This window comes from Melanostigma gelatinosum (genome assembly GCF_949748355.1).
Source record: "Melanostigma gelatinosum genome assembly, chromosome: 12".
Lineage (NCBI taxonomy): Eukaryota > Metazoa > Chordata > Actinopteri > Perciformes > Zoarcidae > Melanostigma > Melanostigma gelatinosum.
The window spans coordinates 13,268,689-13,288,063 of record NC_136645.1 but is presented as its reverse complement, the minus strand read 5'-3'; the positions used below and the strand labels follow the sequence as shown (position 1 = coordinate 13,288,063).

The window sequence follows — 19,375 nt, the reverse complement described above, 5'->3', positions numbered from 1 at the left end:
GGGTCTGTTTATAAATACCCAGTTATATGGAAGTCACAGATCCCATGTTCCCCAACAACCCTGACCCATTTCTAGTGCAGTGGTGTGCTCAATTTCCTAATTCCACACTTCTGTGTGTTCTTGTGTCATTGAATGACCCTCCCAGGAAATATTTCGATATTTGAAGTAATTTAAAAGTCTTCACACGCTGCTGCGTATTGACTTTTGGGACGCTAATTATTCAGCCTCACTCTTGCTTCTCAGTTTTTGCCATGCCTTCTGATTTGTAGACCTCTTCGGCATGCCCTCCAGTTGTAATGTTCCACAAGTGGAATATCTCGTAGAGTGATGTGATCTATGAGCCCAATAACCAGCGAGCAGCACTAATGGGAGAAGAGGGAGGCTGAAAGATATACCATGCACAGGATTTATAGATTCTCTCTGCACAGCAGATGAGTAAAGACATTTTAAAAGTCTCCCTGCCCTTCACATCTAATTGGTGCTTAACCGCGTCCCGCCAATAAACTCTTCTACGATCTAATTCATCGTTTACAAGACCCGGGTGAAACGCTGGCTTATATCATGCACATTCCTCCTGCCCTGCCCATCAGAGTCTTACCTTACAAGTTATATTCCCACACTGCTCTTTCTCCTCCGCTCTTGATTTTTTTTCCGACTTTCCCGGCTTTGAGGAGGCAGAGCAGCGGGGAAGGAGTGACTCCGCTCAGTAATTTGGTGCAGCAGGTGTGATCTGTGCTTGAAGTTCATTATAAAATCAGTTTCAATTACAGCAAGGCGGGCTGCTGGGTATCAAGGCCAGCCTAATGCCATGTTAATGAGGCACTCTGAAAGTTACATCCACACACACACACACACACACATGCTGCTCATTATGTACAAATCGGAGAACTGCAACCTCCCTGCCCTGCTCTCCCCTAATGAATGCCAGTGTTGTGTTTATGGCTGTGGGGATGTGAGCTGCTTTCTCTACTCCTCTCTTGTGAGACCAGGCCCAGTTAGCCTAAACACCACCACAACAGATTACTATGCAGTGCACCATAGTCTCTGTCTGCAGTGACTGAACTCTGCCATAAAAATCCCCCCGCCCCCCCCCCCCCCCCCCGTCTTCCATCTGCTGCTGCGATCCTGCCATCCATTTCTGACTAACGCACGCACTGGGTGAATACCCAAAGGCGTAATGTGTTTCCCCTTAATGAAAAACATGCTCAGACCCTAATGAACAGGATGAGGGGCATTGATTGGGCTGACACAAACACCAGCTCACAGACAGACACACATACAAATGTTCTACCTGACAAATTGGATGGGAACCATTGATTGTCCGTCCGAAGGCGGCGCTGAGAGATTGTTTCTTTTTTCTGTGCCAATTGGACAAAGACAGCTCCTTTGTTGATTGAAGGGATTAAGTGGCTTGCACATATCGATCTGTGATTAGCGGCAACGCAAAGGCTAAAATGTGGTCAGACAGCACCGTGTGCCCTTGTCTGGCTCAGAGGGTTTTTGTTATATGATGGCACACACCGGAGCAACCGCAGCATGTAGACGCTGAAACACATGCAAACAGCACGCAGAGTGCCAGACTGGTTTGGACTAGTCAGACAGACTGGTTGATGAGAGAAGGCGCTAAAGCCACTTGGCCCAGCACTCTGCCGCATGGTGAGGGCAGAAGAACCACAGCGCTGTCACTCGGCTGTAAATCCATGGACAGATCGGGACAGGCAGACAAAAAGAGACAGAGAGAGAGCATGTACACCGCAGTAATCAGTGGTCTAGAATCACTGCTATCCTAAGAATGTCAACTACGCTCCTATATCGCTCCATAAATGTAGACGACTCCTTTGAAGGGGAAAGATTCCGGATTGAAAAATTTGGAAACTCAAAACTGTTAAGTGGCTGTGGCGAGTGTCGAACAAAACATTTACCCCCCACGACTAGACATAAACATAGCAGTGCAGGAGGCCTAAGAGGCATAAATCTGTAATAGAACAATTAAATCATGTGGAAATGGTCCTGAGCCAAGAAATCACATTCTTAAGAGAGTGATGACATATATATAGACGCTCTGTTGCCAAAGGGTTTTGCAGATTTTAATTTAATGTTTCTCTTATTCCTGTGCCGACAAATAGCATTTTAAAGATCTTCAGATTCTCCCGTATAGACCCTGGACAACCACACCTCACGCAGGCCCATGCCTCGAGTTCTGCAGCCAGTTCCTCTGCTGGGAGGACAACCAGACAGGCCCACAGCTGGCTCCCTCTGGGTCCTGCTAAGCCTTGTTAAGGACGGTTTTAAAAGCTGTGAAGTGACCTGCAGATAAACAGCCCTCTGCCAGACACGCCAGGGAGCTGGGTCCTAAGTAGCAGTCGGCCTGAAACACACAGGCATGCATGCCCACGCTAATGGGGTTTAGTGATGCCTGGTTCCCTGTGACCATCTGAGACTGATTAGTTTGTGACTGTTCTGTTCTAAATCACCAAAAGTTTGTCTGTATGTTAATTTCATTCTTTCGTTTTTGTATGGTGAGATTTTGTCAAACATTTTTCTTGAGCAGCTCTTGGGCTCACTGAAAAAAGTAAAGTAAACTAAAAGAACTCATGTTTCACCGCACTGCAAAGGTTTCAGTGGACACTTTGCAGACACCCAGAGGATAAAGACAGATTTCACAAGAACAAGTGAGATCATTATTGATTTCACGATCTCATATGTGAACATAAGTGCTGGAAACTGTAAATGTTATACTAAGAAGAAATATGACTTTTAGTTGAAGGCCTTAACACCCTCACACAAACAGAGAAGGAGCCTTTTCCCCTCCAGTCCTTTTCCACAGCACTTTAGTGTTCAGACTGTTTATTGGTTCTAAGGATGTTATGACTCCAACGCGCCTGGACCTATCACAGCTGGAGAATAGATCTCCGCTAATATAATCAGGCCAATCACCAAGGGTCAGAGGTAAACGGAGGATTGCACAGCTATGTTACCGTGGAGAAGTATTGTTTGGTTAACTGATGATATCTCCTCTCCTCTTTTCTCCTCCTTTCTCCAGACGTCTGGAGCAGAATGGGATTAAGTCTGTTCCTCCTGGAGCCTTCTCTCCCTACAAGAAACTGCGTAGGATGTAAGTACAGCAGTACACTCACCTCAGAGCGAAATAATACAGACGAGAACAAGAAGTTGAGGGCTGGAAAAAGAAGCGACAATTGGCAGTCTTTTTATTCCACTCCTAAAGGAGAATGTATTTATTTTGTCTGCGCCTAAAGAACATACTTGTTCTCAGACTTGGGGTGGCATGGAAAGCAAGCACTCAGATGCTACATGCGCATAATAACAGCTCTCGCGTTTCACTGGTATTCCCCTGGCTAGTGTTGTGTCCAGTCTGTGTGTGAGTGTGTTTTGTGCCTTCATGCACAAACTGTAAACTGCGGCTGGGATGATGATGAGGAGACGCAGAGTGTCCTGGAATAAGGGCTGAGGCTTTGCCCTCTCTGGGAGTGAACAGTGACTGGCTGGCAGTTGAGTGGCTTTTCACTCGTTGAGCCAGCTGTCCGGTCACCCGGCCAGCACACACACCAGTCGGCCAAACCCATAACTCCAACACCAGCACCACCAGGCCTGACCGACATAGCAGCAGGGAGACGGAGGAAACGGAAGGTCAGGGAGTTTCTCTGCCATTCTTTAAGGATTCATCACTGTTTTATCATCGCACTGCAGGGACAGTTTGAAGCTCAAATGAGGTGAATACAGAGCAGCTGACAGACTCAAGCAGCTTCTATCTTATTGGAGCCAAACCGCAAGCTCAATTTATATTTATACGTTCAACTTTTTTTCTTCCTTATATTATGTTGACAAATATTGTGAATCATGTAAAAACTGAATATGTGTTAGAGTAAATTAGAAAAATGATTTTCCACAAATAATATTTTATATGTATATATATTTATATATATATATATTACTGTATATTGGCAAGAATGCGTGTTTGTTTTTGTTACGGTTTCACATAAAGTAAGGTGAATAAAACTCTAATAAAAATCAGAATTGAAGTGCTTTTGTCACAAATAGTAAAATCATCACGTATTACTGAATATGAATCAACAAGTTATGGTTTTCATACATAATATTTACTAATATTTTGCTAATTTAACAAAAATAAACTGTACTCTTGTTAAAAGAAATGGCATTGAGCGGCTGCTCTCTCATTGTAGTTCCCCTGATCACACAGAATATTCACGATTTGTTTTGTTCACGATGAAGTGTGATTTTCTGTCTGTACATGTACATAAACTGCGAACCTTGTGGAGTCAATCACGCATGTCAGGGTTCTGATTTTAATCAGGTGAATCCATCTAAGTTCAACCCCCAAAAACGGAGTCACAAACTGTTGTGGTTTGCAACATTATTATGAAAAAAGATTACCCCTTTTCAGTAAATATGGTACAAACTTTTGTGGTTTTCATAGAACATAAACAACCCGGATTAAATGGTCGTGAGAATGTGTTGCATTTGGTCTTCCAAACAGACATGACCTGCTACTGTTGCTGCTGCTGACTCTGCATTTAGCAACAACAATGCACGGCCACATGTCTGTGTTGACCCTCAGCGCCTCTGTTGATTCAGCTGGCTGTGAGCCCTCACAGGTCCGGCCTGTCCAACACCCTCAGTACACACTGTGTGTAGACATCATCGATACATCATGATGAGTATGTTCCCTCCTCTGGATCAGGCTCTGCAGATGTTCACATGTATGCTTTGTATTAAGTGTTCTGGCTAATATTTATGGGAAATAGTTGTATAATATTTGGTTGTACGACACCATTGGGTAACTTAAAGTTCTACACAGGTGCTTGTGTGAGTGTATTTGTTTATTTGTGGAGGTATGTGTGCGATGCCTCTCCTGACCCTGCATGTCCTCTCCCAGTAAAATGCCAACCACACACATTCTCCTTCATCTTGTCCCAGTTTGGATGACCTGCACATGAACCGCTCCTTAAGACAGGGATGCAGCAACAGCCCTCACACACCGACACGTACACAAACAGACCAGTGTCTGAGTTTACAGACACGCACCAGTGCACATGTTGGCTCCTTCGCCATGTTTTCGTTTCCAGGAAACCTCAGTCCTTTGCAAGAAGACAAATGGGTACATATTTAACTGTTACCCCCCAAATGAGAAAATATCCCTCTTCTTCACCACATGATGATTTTCCTTCAAAGGTATCCAGTTGACTGGAGTTCAGTCCACATACTCCATTAACTCTCTCTCCATCTGTCTTTCTGTCTTTCTGTCCCACTGCTCCTCCTTTACTGTTGCATTTACCCACACACACACACACACACACACACACACACACACACACACACACACACACACACACACACACACACACACACACACACACACACACACACACACACACATATAAACACATAGACACACAGGCTTAGTGGTTATCCTGTGGGGAGAGGCCTGTGGATCCTATTAACAACGGCTATGTTCAGAGGCAGTCTACTGTATTTCGCTTTGAATTTCGGGCCTGCACCCCATTTTTACCCACACACACTCAGTGATACAACACAGGGCCGTTTGTTAGGCCACAAATAATACAAAGTAAATGTTTTGATTGGCTACGAGACGCTAGCCCGCTCCATTTCTTCAAATCCCTTGAAGGGACGCACCATCAAAAATGGGAGCGAGCTGGAACTCCTCTTTATCCAGCTCACGCTACATTGGCTCCCTCCTTGCTTGCCAGCGACAAGCAGGGGCCCTTACACCCAACCCACCTTCCTATGAGGGGGACACCCAGGTGACAATGGAGTCAAACCTCCCACAGATTGGCTTTTCCCCAAAAGCTCAATTTCCTCGACTAATTCACCGGCTTTCTTTTTTTCAACGCAGAGACCTGAGCAACAACCAGATCTCAGAGATAGCTCCTGATGCCTTCCAGGGTCTGCGTTCCCTCAACTCCCTGTAAGTGGCCCCAAGCCGAGTCTGTGCATCCATGTGCATGAATATCCACCCTGTTGTCATTTCCCATGTCTTAAGCAAGTGTGTGTTATTATTTCCCAGTGTGCTGTATGGAAATAAGATCACTGACCTACCCAAGGGGATGTTTGACGGCCTCTACGCTCTGCAACTGCTGTAAGCAGAACACACACACACACACACTAATACTCTGCAGACATGTGTTGAATACCAGGCATATTTTACTCCCACTCAGTAAGGAGTCATGCCCTTTAAATAAACTTTGTACCTGTGCATAGTTTTCTAGATGGAATACATAATGAATGAATACATAAAGAAACTTTCCTTTTCTTCCCTCTTCTCTCAGGTTGCTGAATGCCAATAAGATACACTGTGTTCGTGCAAACGCCTTCCAGGACCTGCAGAATCTCTCACTGCTATCGCTCTACGACAACAAGATCCAAACCCTCGCCATGGGCACCTTCACTTCACTACGAGCTATACAGACCCTGTGAGTCAAACACACACACACACACACACACGCATGCTCTGACACATACTGAGCCGTCACCGTACAACATGAGCCAACGCAGGAGTTGTTTACTCGCCTGTCTGCATAATAACACAGGAACGGAATCACGAGGTAGAGAGGAGAGTATACGTCTATCATCTTCACAAACACGCGGACACACGCAGCTTCTGCGGCCAGATCTAGATCAAAAACAGCACACACCACACCCACTCCTTCCACCAACGTTACCCAGACACCGCCAATTCGGTCTAAATGAATGTTCTTCGTGATCTGATAAACAAGGCGAATCACAAGCTCTCGTCAATACAGACCTCACACCGTGGTGCTTAGCATGTCTGATGCACATTGCATGACATCATCATCCATGTGCAAGACACCTGTTGAAGATGATGGATCATTATTATTTTATACATGCATCCAAACTCTTAATATGTGTAAAACAAGAACTTCTTGAAGTTTGCCCAGAAGCATTCATTATGGAAAACATTGAAGAAGTTACTGACAGACAGAGCCAGGCTAGCTGTTCCCCTTGTTTCCTGTCTCTATGCTAAGCTAAGCTAAGCTAAGCTAAGCAGCTGTTAGCTGTAGCTTCATATTTACCAAACAGGCATGAGAGTATTATCAACTTTCTCACCTAACTCTTGACATAAAGGAGCAAATAAGTGTATTACCCAAAATGTCAAGCTATTCCTTCAAGTCAATCCGTAAATAATGGCATTTTCTTATTTTCTATCGAAGACTGTGGCTCTGATGTCTAAATATAAACACACTACTTGCCAATGTTTCTTGTTGGCCTTTATCCCATCAGCTTTCAAGTTTCTTTTTCCCCCTCTCATTCTTTCTTTCCAACCCTCCCTCTCCGTTCTCCAGTCACCTGGCCCAGAACCCATTTATTTGTGACTGTAATCTGAAGTGGCTTGCAGACTACCTGCGCTCCAACCCCATCGAGACCAGCGGCGCCCGCTGTGCCAGCCCTCGCCGACTCGCAAACAAGCGTATTGGACAGGTCAAGAGCAAGAAGTTCCGCTGCTCCGGTAGGCCGGTGGCTCTGTGTCACTGTCTTCAGAAATGTCTCTCTCTTATTTCTCTATCGCTCAAACAGGCTGTGTTGCTTTTATGCCTCTTGTCTCTCACTGCGCTACTCTTACCTTCTCTCTTTATCTCCGCTGGGAGTGGCCATTATCTCTGCATTGTTCCTTCTACCTCACACCACTTTTAATGAGTGATCATTCCTGGCAAAAGGTTTTCTTCAGCCTGTCATTTGCTGTGCTGGTGCTCCTCAATCAATATCTGCCCAGATGAACTTGGGGCCAAGGGGAGAGGGATCGTTTGCTTTTTCTCCATTTCCCCTCCATGTTACCACATTGTGAGTCTGGTTTCATATTCAAACCGCGGTGAGCTGAGATCACCTGGTATAAGGGCTGGAGTTTCTGTACGTGCCCACCACGCCTCTGCCCTCTGCCAATCTCAGCCTCCATCTCCCCTAGCCCGCTCACCGCTCTCTGCCTCCCAGGCTCAGGTTTCCTTCACACACCCTCATCTCCTCGCTCCTCTGCTCTGCACTAGCCCGGCCTCACCATCCCCACTCCCTCCACCCTCTGCCCACCATTGTGTTTATGCACTGTGCTACGCTGTCTGGCACTCTGCACTGCTGAGGTTTCACACTTCTTTATAGCCTCATTTGTTTGGCGAGACCTGCTGAAGAAGGGAGTCCATGTGTTTTTCTCTTTCTCTTTCTTTGTCCTTTCTTTCTCACTGTCTCCCTCTTTCCTTCATGTCACTCTTCCTTAGCAACAGCCAAATATTTACCACCTTTTAACACCGTTACTAGTTCCTTCACAATACCATGCACAGAGACAGTCCTGGGCTTCTCTGTTTAAATGTCATACACCTTGAGTTGTGTGTCGTCATATATAAGCTTTATATATGACTGTTCTGAAGCATAGCGACACCACGGCTATGCAGGTCAGACTGGTCTCACTGACATCCGTCCCTCTTTCTTTTTTCCATCACAGCCAAAGAGCAGTACTTCATCCCAGGTGAGTGCTTGTAAATGTTCACACCTATCATTGTCTTCCTCTTTTCTTTAATTGTCCTCCCGCCATGTACCGGCATCATTTTTTTTCCATTACATACTGTTCAATTGAATAACACTCCCCCAAGGGTTAGAGGATTATTTAGGTTTATTACAACTTGGGTCACGTTTTTGTGGTTTTTCCATCATTTCTTTTTGGCAATAATAACACTTTATTTACCAAGTTAATTGCTGAGAGCTGGGAACATGGCGACGTCGCTAAAAAATAAGTCAGACGGGGAAAGAAACACGCACATTCAGATCCCCACAGGTTCGACAAACTTATGTGGAAGAGAAAACAAAAGAAACTGCCTCTTGTTTTCTTTTATCACAGTTTACAAACCGACTTCCACGTTCAACATTGACCTACCATTCTTTCCATAGATGCACACTATTTACCAGCGCAATGAAGGCTTAGTACCAACTCTGGTCCACTCACTTTTGTGTTTACCTCCATAAGTTCTTGAAATAATGGCCAAAACTGGCCAAAACTACAAAGTTATCCCTTAATGTGGACGATGATAGGATGAACAGGGGACATGATCAGTACAGAACAAAAAACTCGGCATTTAAGTGTAAAATGAGTTGAAAGTTGTGTCCTGGTAGAGGTATTAAGGTATGTATGCATATGAGAACAGCTAATTGGGCCTATGACTGACCTGTGTGTGCATCTTAATGAGATATATGTGTGAGGGCGCATTTCTTTCCTCAGCTCTGTTTTCCTAACATTCTCAGCCGATAGAGTCAAAAGGAAGTGGCTCTTTGCTTTGGCATGAGCACAGACAGTCACTCACCAAGAGGGGCAGAAAAGGAGGGAGGGAAAGAAGGACAGAGAGGAAGGAAAGTGTGTCCTTTCTATCAGTAAAAGCTAAAGAAAATAAAGCCCACCAGAGGACCCAGATCCCTATCAGCGGATGTTTCCGGACCTCTTAACAAGAGCACTTCCAAGAAAATAACTAGGAGGAGCAGTGATGTGTGTCGAAGTGTGTGTGTGTGTGTGTGTGTGTGTGTGTGTGTGTGTGTGTGTGTGTGTGTGTGTGTGTGTGTGTGTGTGTGTGTAAATGAATGTGTTTTTGTGTGCTGAGCTGCGATAAAGCTCTACTCTGGCTTTGAGAACAAATGGGTGTACTATGTAAGCAGAAAGAAGATCAAAGCCAAATGTGATTAATGAGAAATTCCCCCTCCTTGAATGATAACAATAAAAGCCTCCACAATACACGCACCCATGCACTCAACTCACACAATCGCAGACAGCACAGGGATTTCATAATGCATTGATAATGAGGAACCAAGCTGCAGGGAATTATGAGAACTTCTACAACTCCAGCGATGAGTCATTTTGCACCTCGTAGAGGGAAAAACCTCAACCCTCTCCTCTGTGTTTTCTTCAGTTTCGTTTAAATATGCTGACAGTAAAAGTGTCGCTCGCCACCACGCACTTGTGACGATGGCGATGACTCAGGCTCACGAATCTCCCCCGGCTCCTCTACGTCCTCAAGATCCAAGCGCTGTGCTGTACTTTCATTGCTTCCTCTGTAGCAGGAAATGCCTTTTCCTGTTGTCTGGCCCTGGCGAGGGAAGGTTCCTTAATGACCTGCATGTCTGTGTCTATATATCTCCAATGAGCCAATCTGAGGAGTGACACACATTCAGATGAAGTCTTTGCACGAACAGCCTGAGGAAGTTTGTTTCTGTGAATGCAGTTCACTCTCTTGCCGTCCAACTGGATTCTAATAAAGTCAACAATGAGGGTTTGGGTTAGGTTATGGTTTCAAATGTCAATGTTTATTTCGACAGACTTTTGACACTCAACTGTAGGATTTTGTCCCGGTTGTTTGAGGTTTTCCTGCTCGTGATTGTGGTTTGGATGCCCCAGGCAGAGAGAGGTGCACTGATGTGAGCATGCAAAAAAGGAACGGGACACAAGGCGATGTCCTGACAGAAAATGCTGGGCTGTTCCCTCTAAATGGAACAAATGCCCACACGTTGCTGTTCACGCACATATATACACACAGACACAATACACACATTCACAGACACGTACACACCGTCTCCTAAGTGGCTCCCAGTGCTGCTCCATTATTGAGCAGCCATGATGTAACTGGCAGCACGCTTTCTGGCATGTCACGTCTATTCGTAGACGGAGGAAGTGCAGGAGTACGTCCCGCACTCCCCATGCTGCCTCACTCTTGCTCTTCCTCTGTCAGGACAGACGTCTCCCTGCACCTCTGCCACTCACCTTTCATTCTCTCTCCCTTCACTCCTCTCTTCCTTTTCCTCCCTACATGCATTTATGTCCCTCCTTTGCTCCTTCTGTTTCCTCCCTCTCGTTTCCTTTGACTCTACCTGTCTACGCACGCCTCCTGTGCTCTCTCTTGGGCGCTCTGCTTCACTGAAGCTGGCCGTCCAAATCCTCTTTGGCATCGCTATCTCAATCTCCCTGGCTGCTGTTCTTTTCACCCCACTGCTCCCACTCTATTAGCTCTCCTCGCCCACACCTATTCAACGCTCTCCTCTGACTGGAAAGTACCAGGATGTTCTTGAGTGTGCCTAAGATTAAAGATGAGTTGGGTACGGTCGCCTTTTAGGTCACAACGGGACAAACTACTGACATATAGCCATGGAGGGAGCGGTTGAGTGATTAAGAGCATCTTGGAAAAGTGAGGCACTTATGTTGGCATAGGGAAGAGATTGATATCATTGTGTGTGTTTGTATTGTCTTCTGTTCAGGCACAGAGGACACCCGTCTGAATAACGCCTGTAACAGTGATCCAGTGTGTCCTCCCAAGTGCCGCTGTGAGTCAAACGTTGTGGACTGCTCCAACCTGAAGCTCGCCAAGATCCCTGAGCACATCCCTACATCCACCAGTGAACTGTAAGGAAACAGGAAGAGTTTTAGGAAGAGTCGGAGTGAGAAGAACTAAGAACAAGTCATGAGACGAATCCTTGAATTTGTTGTCAATACAAAGTTGTCTTTTTAAACTGTCTCTCTAGCCGCCTTAACAACAATGATATCACTGCTCTGGAGGCAACTGGGGTTTTTAAGAGCCTTTCCCAGCTGAAAAAAATGTAAGTTGCTCTTTCATTTTATTTGTTGACTTTCCCTTTCGGCAGTCAGTCTCTAAATAGTGATGTACTTCTCTGACATGCTTCTTTTTCCCCACAGTAACCTCAGCAACAACAAGATCACAGAGATTGAAGATGGGTCATTCGAAGGTGCGTCGTCCGTCAATGAGCTTCACCTCACGGCCAATCAGATCGACTCGGTCCGAAGTGGGATGTTCCGTGGCCTTGAGGGGCTGCGTATGCTGTGAGTGATGCAAAAACACATCCAGTCACACACTCCGGCAGTCAGTCTTGAATTTCTGAAATTCAAGATAATATTTCAATTGTATTTTTAGGCCTAAGTGTTCAATGTCTTTCTTCCTCAGGATGCTGAGAAACAACAAGATCAGCTGCGTCCACAACGACAGTTTCACTGGGCTGCACAATGTCCGCCTGCTGTCTCTGTACGACAACCAGCTGACCACAATCACTCCCGGAGCCTTCGACACTCTGCAGACTCTCTCCACCCTGTGAGACCCTAGCATGCACACAAGCCGACCCTAAATCGTTCGTTTTAATATCTCAACGCTCTCACAACCTTTCTTATGCTCACTTTCTCCCAGTAACCTCTTGGCCAACTCCTTCAACTGTGACTGCCAGCTGGGCTGGCTTGGTGATTGGCTGAGGAGTAGGAAGATTGTGACCGGTAACCCTCGCTGCCAGCGTCCTGCCTTCCTAAAGGAGATTCCTCTGCAGGATGTGGCTCTGCCCGACTTCCGTTGTGAGGAGGGTAAGTGGTGCCAAGACACACAACTAGCTGCCCATTATGATTTGAGTCTCTTTCTGTATGTCCTTAGTTCGACCGTATCGAAACTTCTTTTTGCAGCTTTAACTGAAGTAATCTGTCTCTCTGAAAGGAGTCAAGCATTTTCAACATAGTAGATGACCTTCACTATGTGTGAAACTGACCTGTCTGGGTCTGACTGATCCACAATACATAATGAACAGCAGCTGCTTAAAGTGTCTGAGATCATTTTAAATAATGGCCGCTATTGTGCGACTCCTTTGTTTACTGAACAGATTGCTGCTCTGCAGTTCCTAAGCTGCTGGTCGATGCCGGGCTGAGTGGAGCTATTGAGCTGTTTGCCTTATTGACCAGTCAGCCGATTTGCACCTGAATGAATGTTAGACTTGTCTTCAGGCTTCTGGCAGCTTCCATTCTTTGCTCTTGCTGGTCAATATTACATTCTCTCTCTCTCTCTCTCTCTCTCTCTCTCGCTCTCGCTCTCTCTCTCTGTCTCTGTCGCTCTCGCTCTTGCTCTCTCTCTCTGTCTCTGTCGCTCTCGCTCTCTCTCTCTGTCTCTGTCGCTCTCTCTCTCTCTCGCTCTCTCTCTCTCGCTCTCTCTGTCTCTCTCTCTGTCCTATTTTACTTTTCACATTTGACTCTTCCTCTTTTTTCATTGTCTCAATGCCTCACCATCAGTTTGTAGGATTGTGCTGCTTTGCCTCTGCTTTGTCTTTCCTACCCTCCTGGTCATTCCTCCTTTCTCTTCCTCTCTTGTATCGGACTCCCCTCTAACTCCTCTATTTTTTCCCAGGCCAAGAGGAACTGTCAAGCTGTGTGCCCAGACCCCAGTGTCCCAGTGAATGCACTTGCTTCGAGACTGTGGTGCGCTGTAGTAACAAGCACCTCCACACACTGCCCAAAGGCATCCCAAGAAACGTGACTGAACTGTAAGTTCATTGGCATTATTTTGTCCAATTGCATGTGTATCTTATCATTTTGACTTCCAAGTATTATTATTCCTTTGTCTGGCTTTGTTGGAGGCATGACTGGAAAGGGTTAATTTCAAACGGTAAAGGCAGCTTAGGAGGTACGAAAGAGATAAGAGTTGGAGAAAACAGTGGAGGCAAAGAAAACAGATCTCATCATTTGAAGAAGAGGAAAGGAGTCAATAAACCCTGCAGTTATTCTCCCAGACATTCTTCTTCTGAGTTCCCTGCAGCACTCAGGGCGAGCACTGATGTCACTCTCACACTCGGAGCCAAGGATCAGAGAGTGTGTGTGTGTGTGTGCACACGCATATTTGTGTGAGGGCCAAAAGCCTGTCCACAGGAGCATAGGGGAGCAAGAGGACATTTTAATGAGCAGTTTTCAATGGAAATGGGAGGGAATGGAATAGGTCTGGAACTTTCCAATACTGCTTCAAGTGGTTCAGACTAACTCACACACACACACACACACACACACACGCTGTGAAAGCCTTAAGGCCTGTCATTGTCCCAGCAGGTGTGACCAGGTGTGCCCCTCTGATCTGGGCTTTCATCTCGTCATCTGGAGAGTTTTCTACTCCATCATTATCCCAAGTGTCCTCTGCACCGTCATTACCTATCATTACCTCTGAACCCAAAGGCCCCACTAACAGACCCCCCCCTGCCCTTCCCGCTCTGAGTCGAGTCACCAACAATAGCAGGAGAAAGCCCCTGCAGCCCTGCTCAGAGGCACCAGGGCCCTAAATCTGCTATTTATCAAGGTGACAGCCCTCTGGTAGCACTTTGTGCTGACAATCAGCACGGTTGTTGTATCCCTGCAGGCATGGTGTCGACTGTGGTGGCTTGTAAATACGTTAGTATTTTAACACACACATGCATGAACGCACATACAAGCGTTTGTACCTCAGTCACTTCAAACATTGGTGTGCTTGGTCACATTCACAAAATGCTGCTGAACTGAAAATTCATCAATTAAGTTTGCCGTCTTTTCCCAGTTTTGCAGTCCCAGGGATATATAACCACGTGTGTGTCTGGAATAGGAATGCTTACAGGGCGGGTACTAAGCCTGACCTCCAGGCATGAGACACACTGTTGAGTCAAAACATCTGAAAAAAAGTAATTGAAAGACAAAACAATCTGCAGTTTGTTGTAACATGAGATTAATTGGCAACAACAGTGTGGGGGAAAAGGTGCTCTGTGTAAAAAGTGTGACGTCCTACAACAACCGCACAACTGCAATGTGAAAGAATGTAAGTGAGTGAAGATTGAATTGTAGTTGGTTGGGTTGACGGAGTGGGATTTTCTAGACTCTTCATTGAGTTTTTCCCCTTTTATTATTTTTCTTTGTTCCAAACTGCTCAGTAAGAATATGAGTGATCAAATATCTCATTACTTCCTGTAGCACTTTCACTGTAAAAGCCATAGAGCTCAGCATGCCATATCCTCGTCTCAATGGAACTGTTTGTGTCTCTTTGTCCAGGTATCTGGATGGAAACCAGTTCAGTGTTGTGCCAAAGGAACTATCTTCCTTCAAATACCTACAGCTGGTGTAAGTGTCTGTCTGCCTGCCTCCTTTGTCTCACTGTGCAGATCAATACAGTGAACTTTTGCCTTTTACATTTTACTTTCAGAGACCTGAGCAACAACAAGATCAGCTCTCTGACCAACTCGTCCTTCGCTAACATGAGCCAACTCACCACTCTGTAAGTCCTGTAGCTGGTATTTGCTTCCGGTGCCGACAGTAGGATGAAAACAGATGAATTTGAAATGCATCTGTAATTATTTTAACATTGCAGAATCCTGAGCTACAACTCCCTGCGTTGTATCCCCAAAATGGCCTTCAGTGGACTGCACTCTCTCCGACTACTGTGAGTTCATTGTTATATTTCAAATGCATGCAGACATACGTGCGTGTTCATCTTCGCTCGAGGGTTAAGACTAAAATCTAACATTGTATCTTGCCTGTGGTATTGGAGAGATTTTATGCAAATCAAATGTATGAACTCTTTCTTGGTCACATAATATCAGGACAATTCATCTTGAGGCAAGTTATTTTGAAAGATGTGTTCTAAAACAAGATAAGACTCACTTTCAAAACCAAGTGACGTATTAAGGAGGTTATTTTTGCAGCTTGCACTGACTACAGAGGCAGTGCAGCAGATGCTGAGAATCTTTTATTGACTCCAGAGGACTGAAACACAGTCTAAACAGTTATGACAGCCTATGAATTCGCACACACACGCACACACACACACAACCTCCGACCTATTTACTCTGTTTAAATGGCAGCAGTGTCGTTCCATTTCCTGCTCCTGCCTACACCTCGTCTTCAGACATCTTCCCAGTCTGCCTGTTCACCTCTAAACGCCCTGAGCTCATCACCGCCTCACCGTCAGGGCCAAACACGCGACCCACTGTACAAAATCACTCTGACACTGATTACCGGCGAATGTTTGCCCTGCTAACCGTAATGGTTTTGACATTGCCTCCGGCCTTTTATGAAGTTATGAAGTCTTTGATTGTGCACTCTCTGTGACCATGGGCTCCCCGTAGTTGAAGCGGGTCTGCTAAATAACTGAGATGTAGAATGTAAATATGTTCGACAGATAAATGACGAAACCAAAACCAATCTTTGGACCTGCATCCAATGATGGAGCAGCTGAATGCCTCACGCTTTAACTCAAATGTACAGTTTAGCTCTACGAAGGAGAAACAGAGACCAGGCCCAGCCGCACTCCTCATGAGATTATATATGCATCTATGTGTGTGTGTGTGTGTGTGTGTGTGGATGTTTGTCATCTACTGGCATGGTGCCCGTCAGTGTGTGTGTGGGAGTAGACTTCTCGGCCATGTGTGCTCATAGCAGGCACACTTTTTTACTACTGACAACAAAGCCTCAACAAAGCCTCAACAAAGCCTCTTTTTATGGCAGGTTTCGACAAAAGCCCCGATCATTACGAGGCCCAACGTGTAAGAGCCCTTTCAGCGTGGAATGAGAGTGAAGCTCGGTCGTCATTAGCTGATGCTAGGCCGGGCGTGTCGCTTTGATCTCTAATGAAGCTGCGTCCGTTATTTCTGCTCTTACTCACTCACGCCACCTTCACTTTTAAAAGATTGCAAGTGTGCTAGACGCCATGTGAGGCCCTCCCCCAAACATCACACGCCTCACACACACGCCACACAGGCTCAGAACTATATACAAGCTCAGACACACACACACACACACACACATATATATGCACAGACTGTCTGGACTACCTTATTGTCTCAGTCAGACGGGAGTCCAAATGAAGCAGAAAACTTTGATGTCTTTACTGCTGGTGTGATCAATCATAGGACTCCCATTAAATGTCAATTGGTGCCATGGGTGTTGTTTTTTACAGCAGAGCTGTGCGGTTGCAACAAAGCTCAAGCGACAATGAGCTCCGTTTAATAGTTTCAACCAGGTTCAAAGTTTAAAGTTGGAAGCTTCATAGAAAAGCACAGGGACGCGCTCATGCGTACTCAAACACGCTGAGGTGCCGAAGCCTTTATAAAGCTGCACCTCTGGCTTTACAGAGCAGTAAAGAGGAGAAGAATCATTAACGCTCATGGCTTCAAACAGACCAGGGGTCTGAGCCTGGCATGGATGTGGTGTGGTTTGGTGCAAGTGTGTGTGCGTGCGTGCGTGTGTGTGTAATGGCTGTGGTTTGAGCTGCAGATTAATAAGCTAATTGGCCTGCTGGGTATTAGGTGTGAGGTGAGTGGGCTGAGGCAGCTCTAGGGCGTGGTTTGCTAGGTCTTGGGTGGGAAGCTGTGACAAAAGAAAGTGATATGAAAGAGTGTGATAAAGGAAAGGAGATTTAATGCCTGCAAAGAATGAAATAAAACCTGACATATTCTCAAACTGTGGTTGGATGCAGCGCTGTGAGTAAATGCCATGTACCACATGATCCTCAAAACATGTAGCTCGGGGGACTCACAGAATCACAGGGGAGCAAGCCTGTGTTGAACATTTTGAACATCTGTGCACACTGTACATCACAAACCATCACCTGTCCAGAAGCATCAAATGCAATTCCATTCTGAGGATTGTGCCAAGCTTGACATAGGTAAGATGAAGTGGTGTAATGATTTACAGCTGCAGAAAAGAAAAGTAAAAAAGGATAGACGGAGAGAATGTTAGCAGGAGAGCGGATCAGGTTTCTTCCTGGAGACTCCCTGGCTCCTTTCTCCCATGAGATCTCTGCCTTGTTGGCACAATGCAGCTGGCTTCCTGCCCTCAGTATCCTAACTCCGACTACCACAACCCAACTACTCTCTCTACACTAATAAGCACCCCCCCCCCCCCTGCACACAGGCCAATTATCTTGTTGTCTCAGATGGTTACACAGTATATTTTCCCTTTCGTACTTGAGCACGGCTCTACATCCTCATATTGACCAGCTCCGCTCTCCGTATCCTTTCCCCTGACTCGTCAACAGCTTAGTGGTAATTCACAGATCAAACAAAAAAAAAGGAAGTAGTGTTTTAAAGTCTGTTTATACATCGCTTCCAATCATCCAGGCATGGAGAGCAGAAGCGTCATGTATTGGTGCTGCAGATTTGAGCTGCGGTAACATTAGCATGCGGTCAGCTGAGGGTTGGAGGTGGTAATGACCCAGCGCATTACAGCAGCCATCAGTCATTTAGCCATTAAGCCATGTTGGCTTGTCACCCTTGATAGTATTTAGAGAACAGCAAAGGAAATACAATACAGTGCATAAGCACATACAGATTGATATACATGAATGCGCTTAAATATGCAAGCACATTAATATACCTGTAAACCTGCACACACTTACACTGATGTTTTCCACGGTGCTGCATGTGGTGCGACTCTGCTCCCGCCCTCCTTCTGCACCCTTGTTGGCTCTGCCAGCCAGACGCATATAGAAACCTGACACCAGTCCTTTACATACTTATAGAGCCTCACATCTCTGCCAACTGCATGAGGCTCAACCAGAAATACAAACCCAACACTACCACCCCCCTGAAATATCCCTCAACCTATTTCCCGTTATTTGTGATTTTAGCTGTCTGAAAACACATTTTTGTAACAATTCGCAAAATTCGCAACAATTCGTCATTATCGATGAATTAGTCAATTGTACTTGATTTATCCTTTTGTCTGTACTGCGTTAAACGCCAGTCACAGTCTCCAATATTACATTTCTCCAAGATGACATTTTCAAATAGCTTGTTTTGTCTGTTCAATATTCAATCATAGAAGTCTAAGAAAACATGCACACTTTGGAAGCTGTAATGAGCAATTTGTTTTTCGTTTTATTTGCTTTAAACGTGATCATTTGACAACTGAAATAGTACATTTTCTGTCAATCAACTAACCAATGAATTGTCTAATCATTTCAGCTCTAACAGTACGACAGAAAAGTCACACAACAGTATTATTTTCCTGTGATGAAACATGTTTATGGTCATAATTCTTCCTCTCCTTCCTCGGTCACCCCTTAGGTCTCTCCACGGCAACGAAATCTCAGAGCTTCCTGATGGCATCTTCAATGATGTGGCCTCACTTTCCCACTTGTAAGTAGTAACACACACACACACACACACACACACACACACACACACACACACACACACACACACATTCAGTCACAGAGGGGGTCTGGTCAGACAGCCGGAGAGCGTGGCTCACAGTGGCCTGTCTGTAATCCTCTTTGGTGGGCTTCACATGGGCCAAGCCCTCCCTTAATCAACCGCAGTCCTGTGGTTGAAGTAACACACAGACCCCTGTACTGTCTCATCTCCCTGTCACATCTCCAAAACACACACACACACATTTGCTAACACACACACAGATTATCCATGGTCTGTCGACATTTGTGCTTGTTTTGGTTTGTTTATTAATGTCTGTAATGTAGTGTGAGGTGTGTAGGCGTAGTGTGGTTGTGCATGTCCTCGTGGACATGTGTAAAACTACAATCTATCACAGTCTAGTATCTTTGCA

At 45.5% G+C, this 19,375-nt stretch overlaps 1 protein-coding gene across 1 annotated transcript in view; it reads left to right on the top strand.

The window, feature by feature from the left end:
- slit1a (slit homolog 1a) overlaps nt 1-19,375 on the top strand; it is an 83,343-nt gene that overhangs the window by 54,248 nt on the left and 9,720 nt on the right. The window contains exons 10-25 of the mRNA XM_079280214.1: nt 3,044-3,115; nt 5,894-5,965; nt 6,065-6,136; nt 6,327-6,470; nt 7,362-7,525; nt 8,507-8,530; nt 11,296-11,440; nt 11,560-11,634; nt 11,732-11,875; nt 11,997-12,140; nt 12,234-12,400; nt 13,209-13,344; nt 14,864-14,932; nt 15,015-15,086; nt 15,180-15,251; nt 18,877-18,948. Coding sequence (XP_079136340.1) covers nt 3,044-3,115; nt 5,894-5,965; nt 6,065-6,136; nt 6,327-6,470; nt 7,362-7,525; nt 8,507-8,530; nt 11,296-11,440; nt 11,560-11,634; nt 11,732-11,875; nt 11,997-12,140; nt 12,234-12,400; nt 13,209-13,344; nt 14,864-14,932; nt 15,015-15,086; nt 15,180-15,251; nt 18,877-18,948 — 1,644 coding nt within the window. The remainder of the gene's footprint in view (nt 1-3,043; nt 3,116-5,893; nt 5,966-6,064; nt 6,137-6,326; nt 6,471-7,361; nt 7,526-8,506; nt 8,531-11,295; nt 11,441-11,559; nt 11,635-11,731; nt 11,876-11,996; nt 12,141-12,233; nt 12,401-13,208; nt 13,345-14,863; nt 14,933-15,014; nt 15,087-15,179; nt 15,252-18,876; nt 18,949-19,375) is intronic.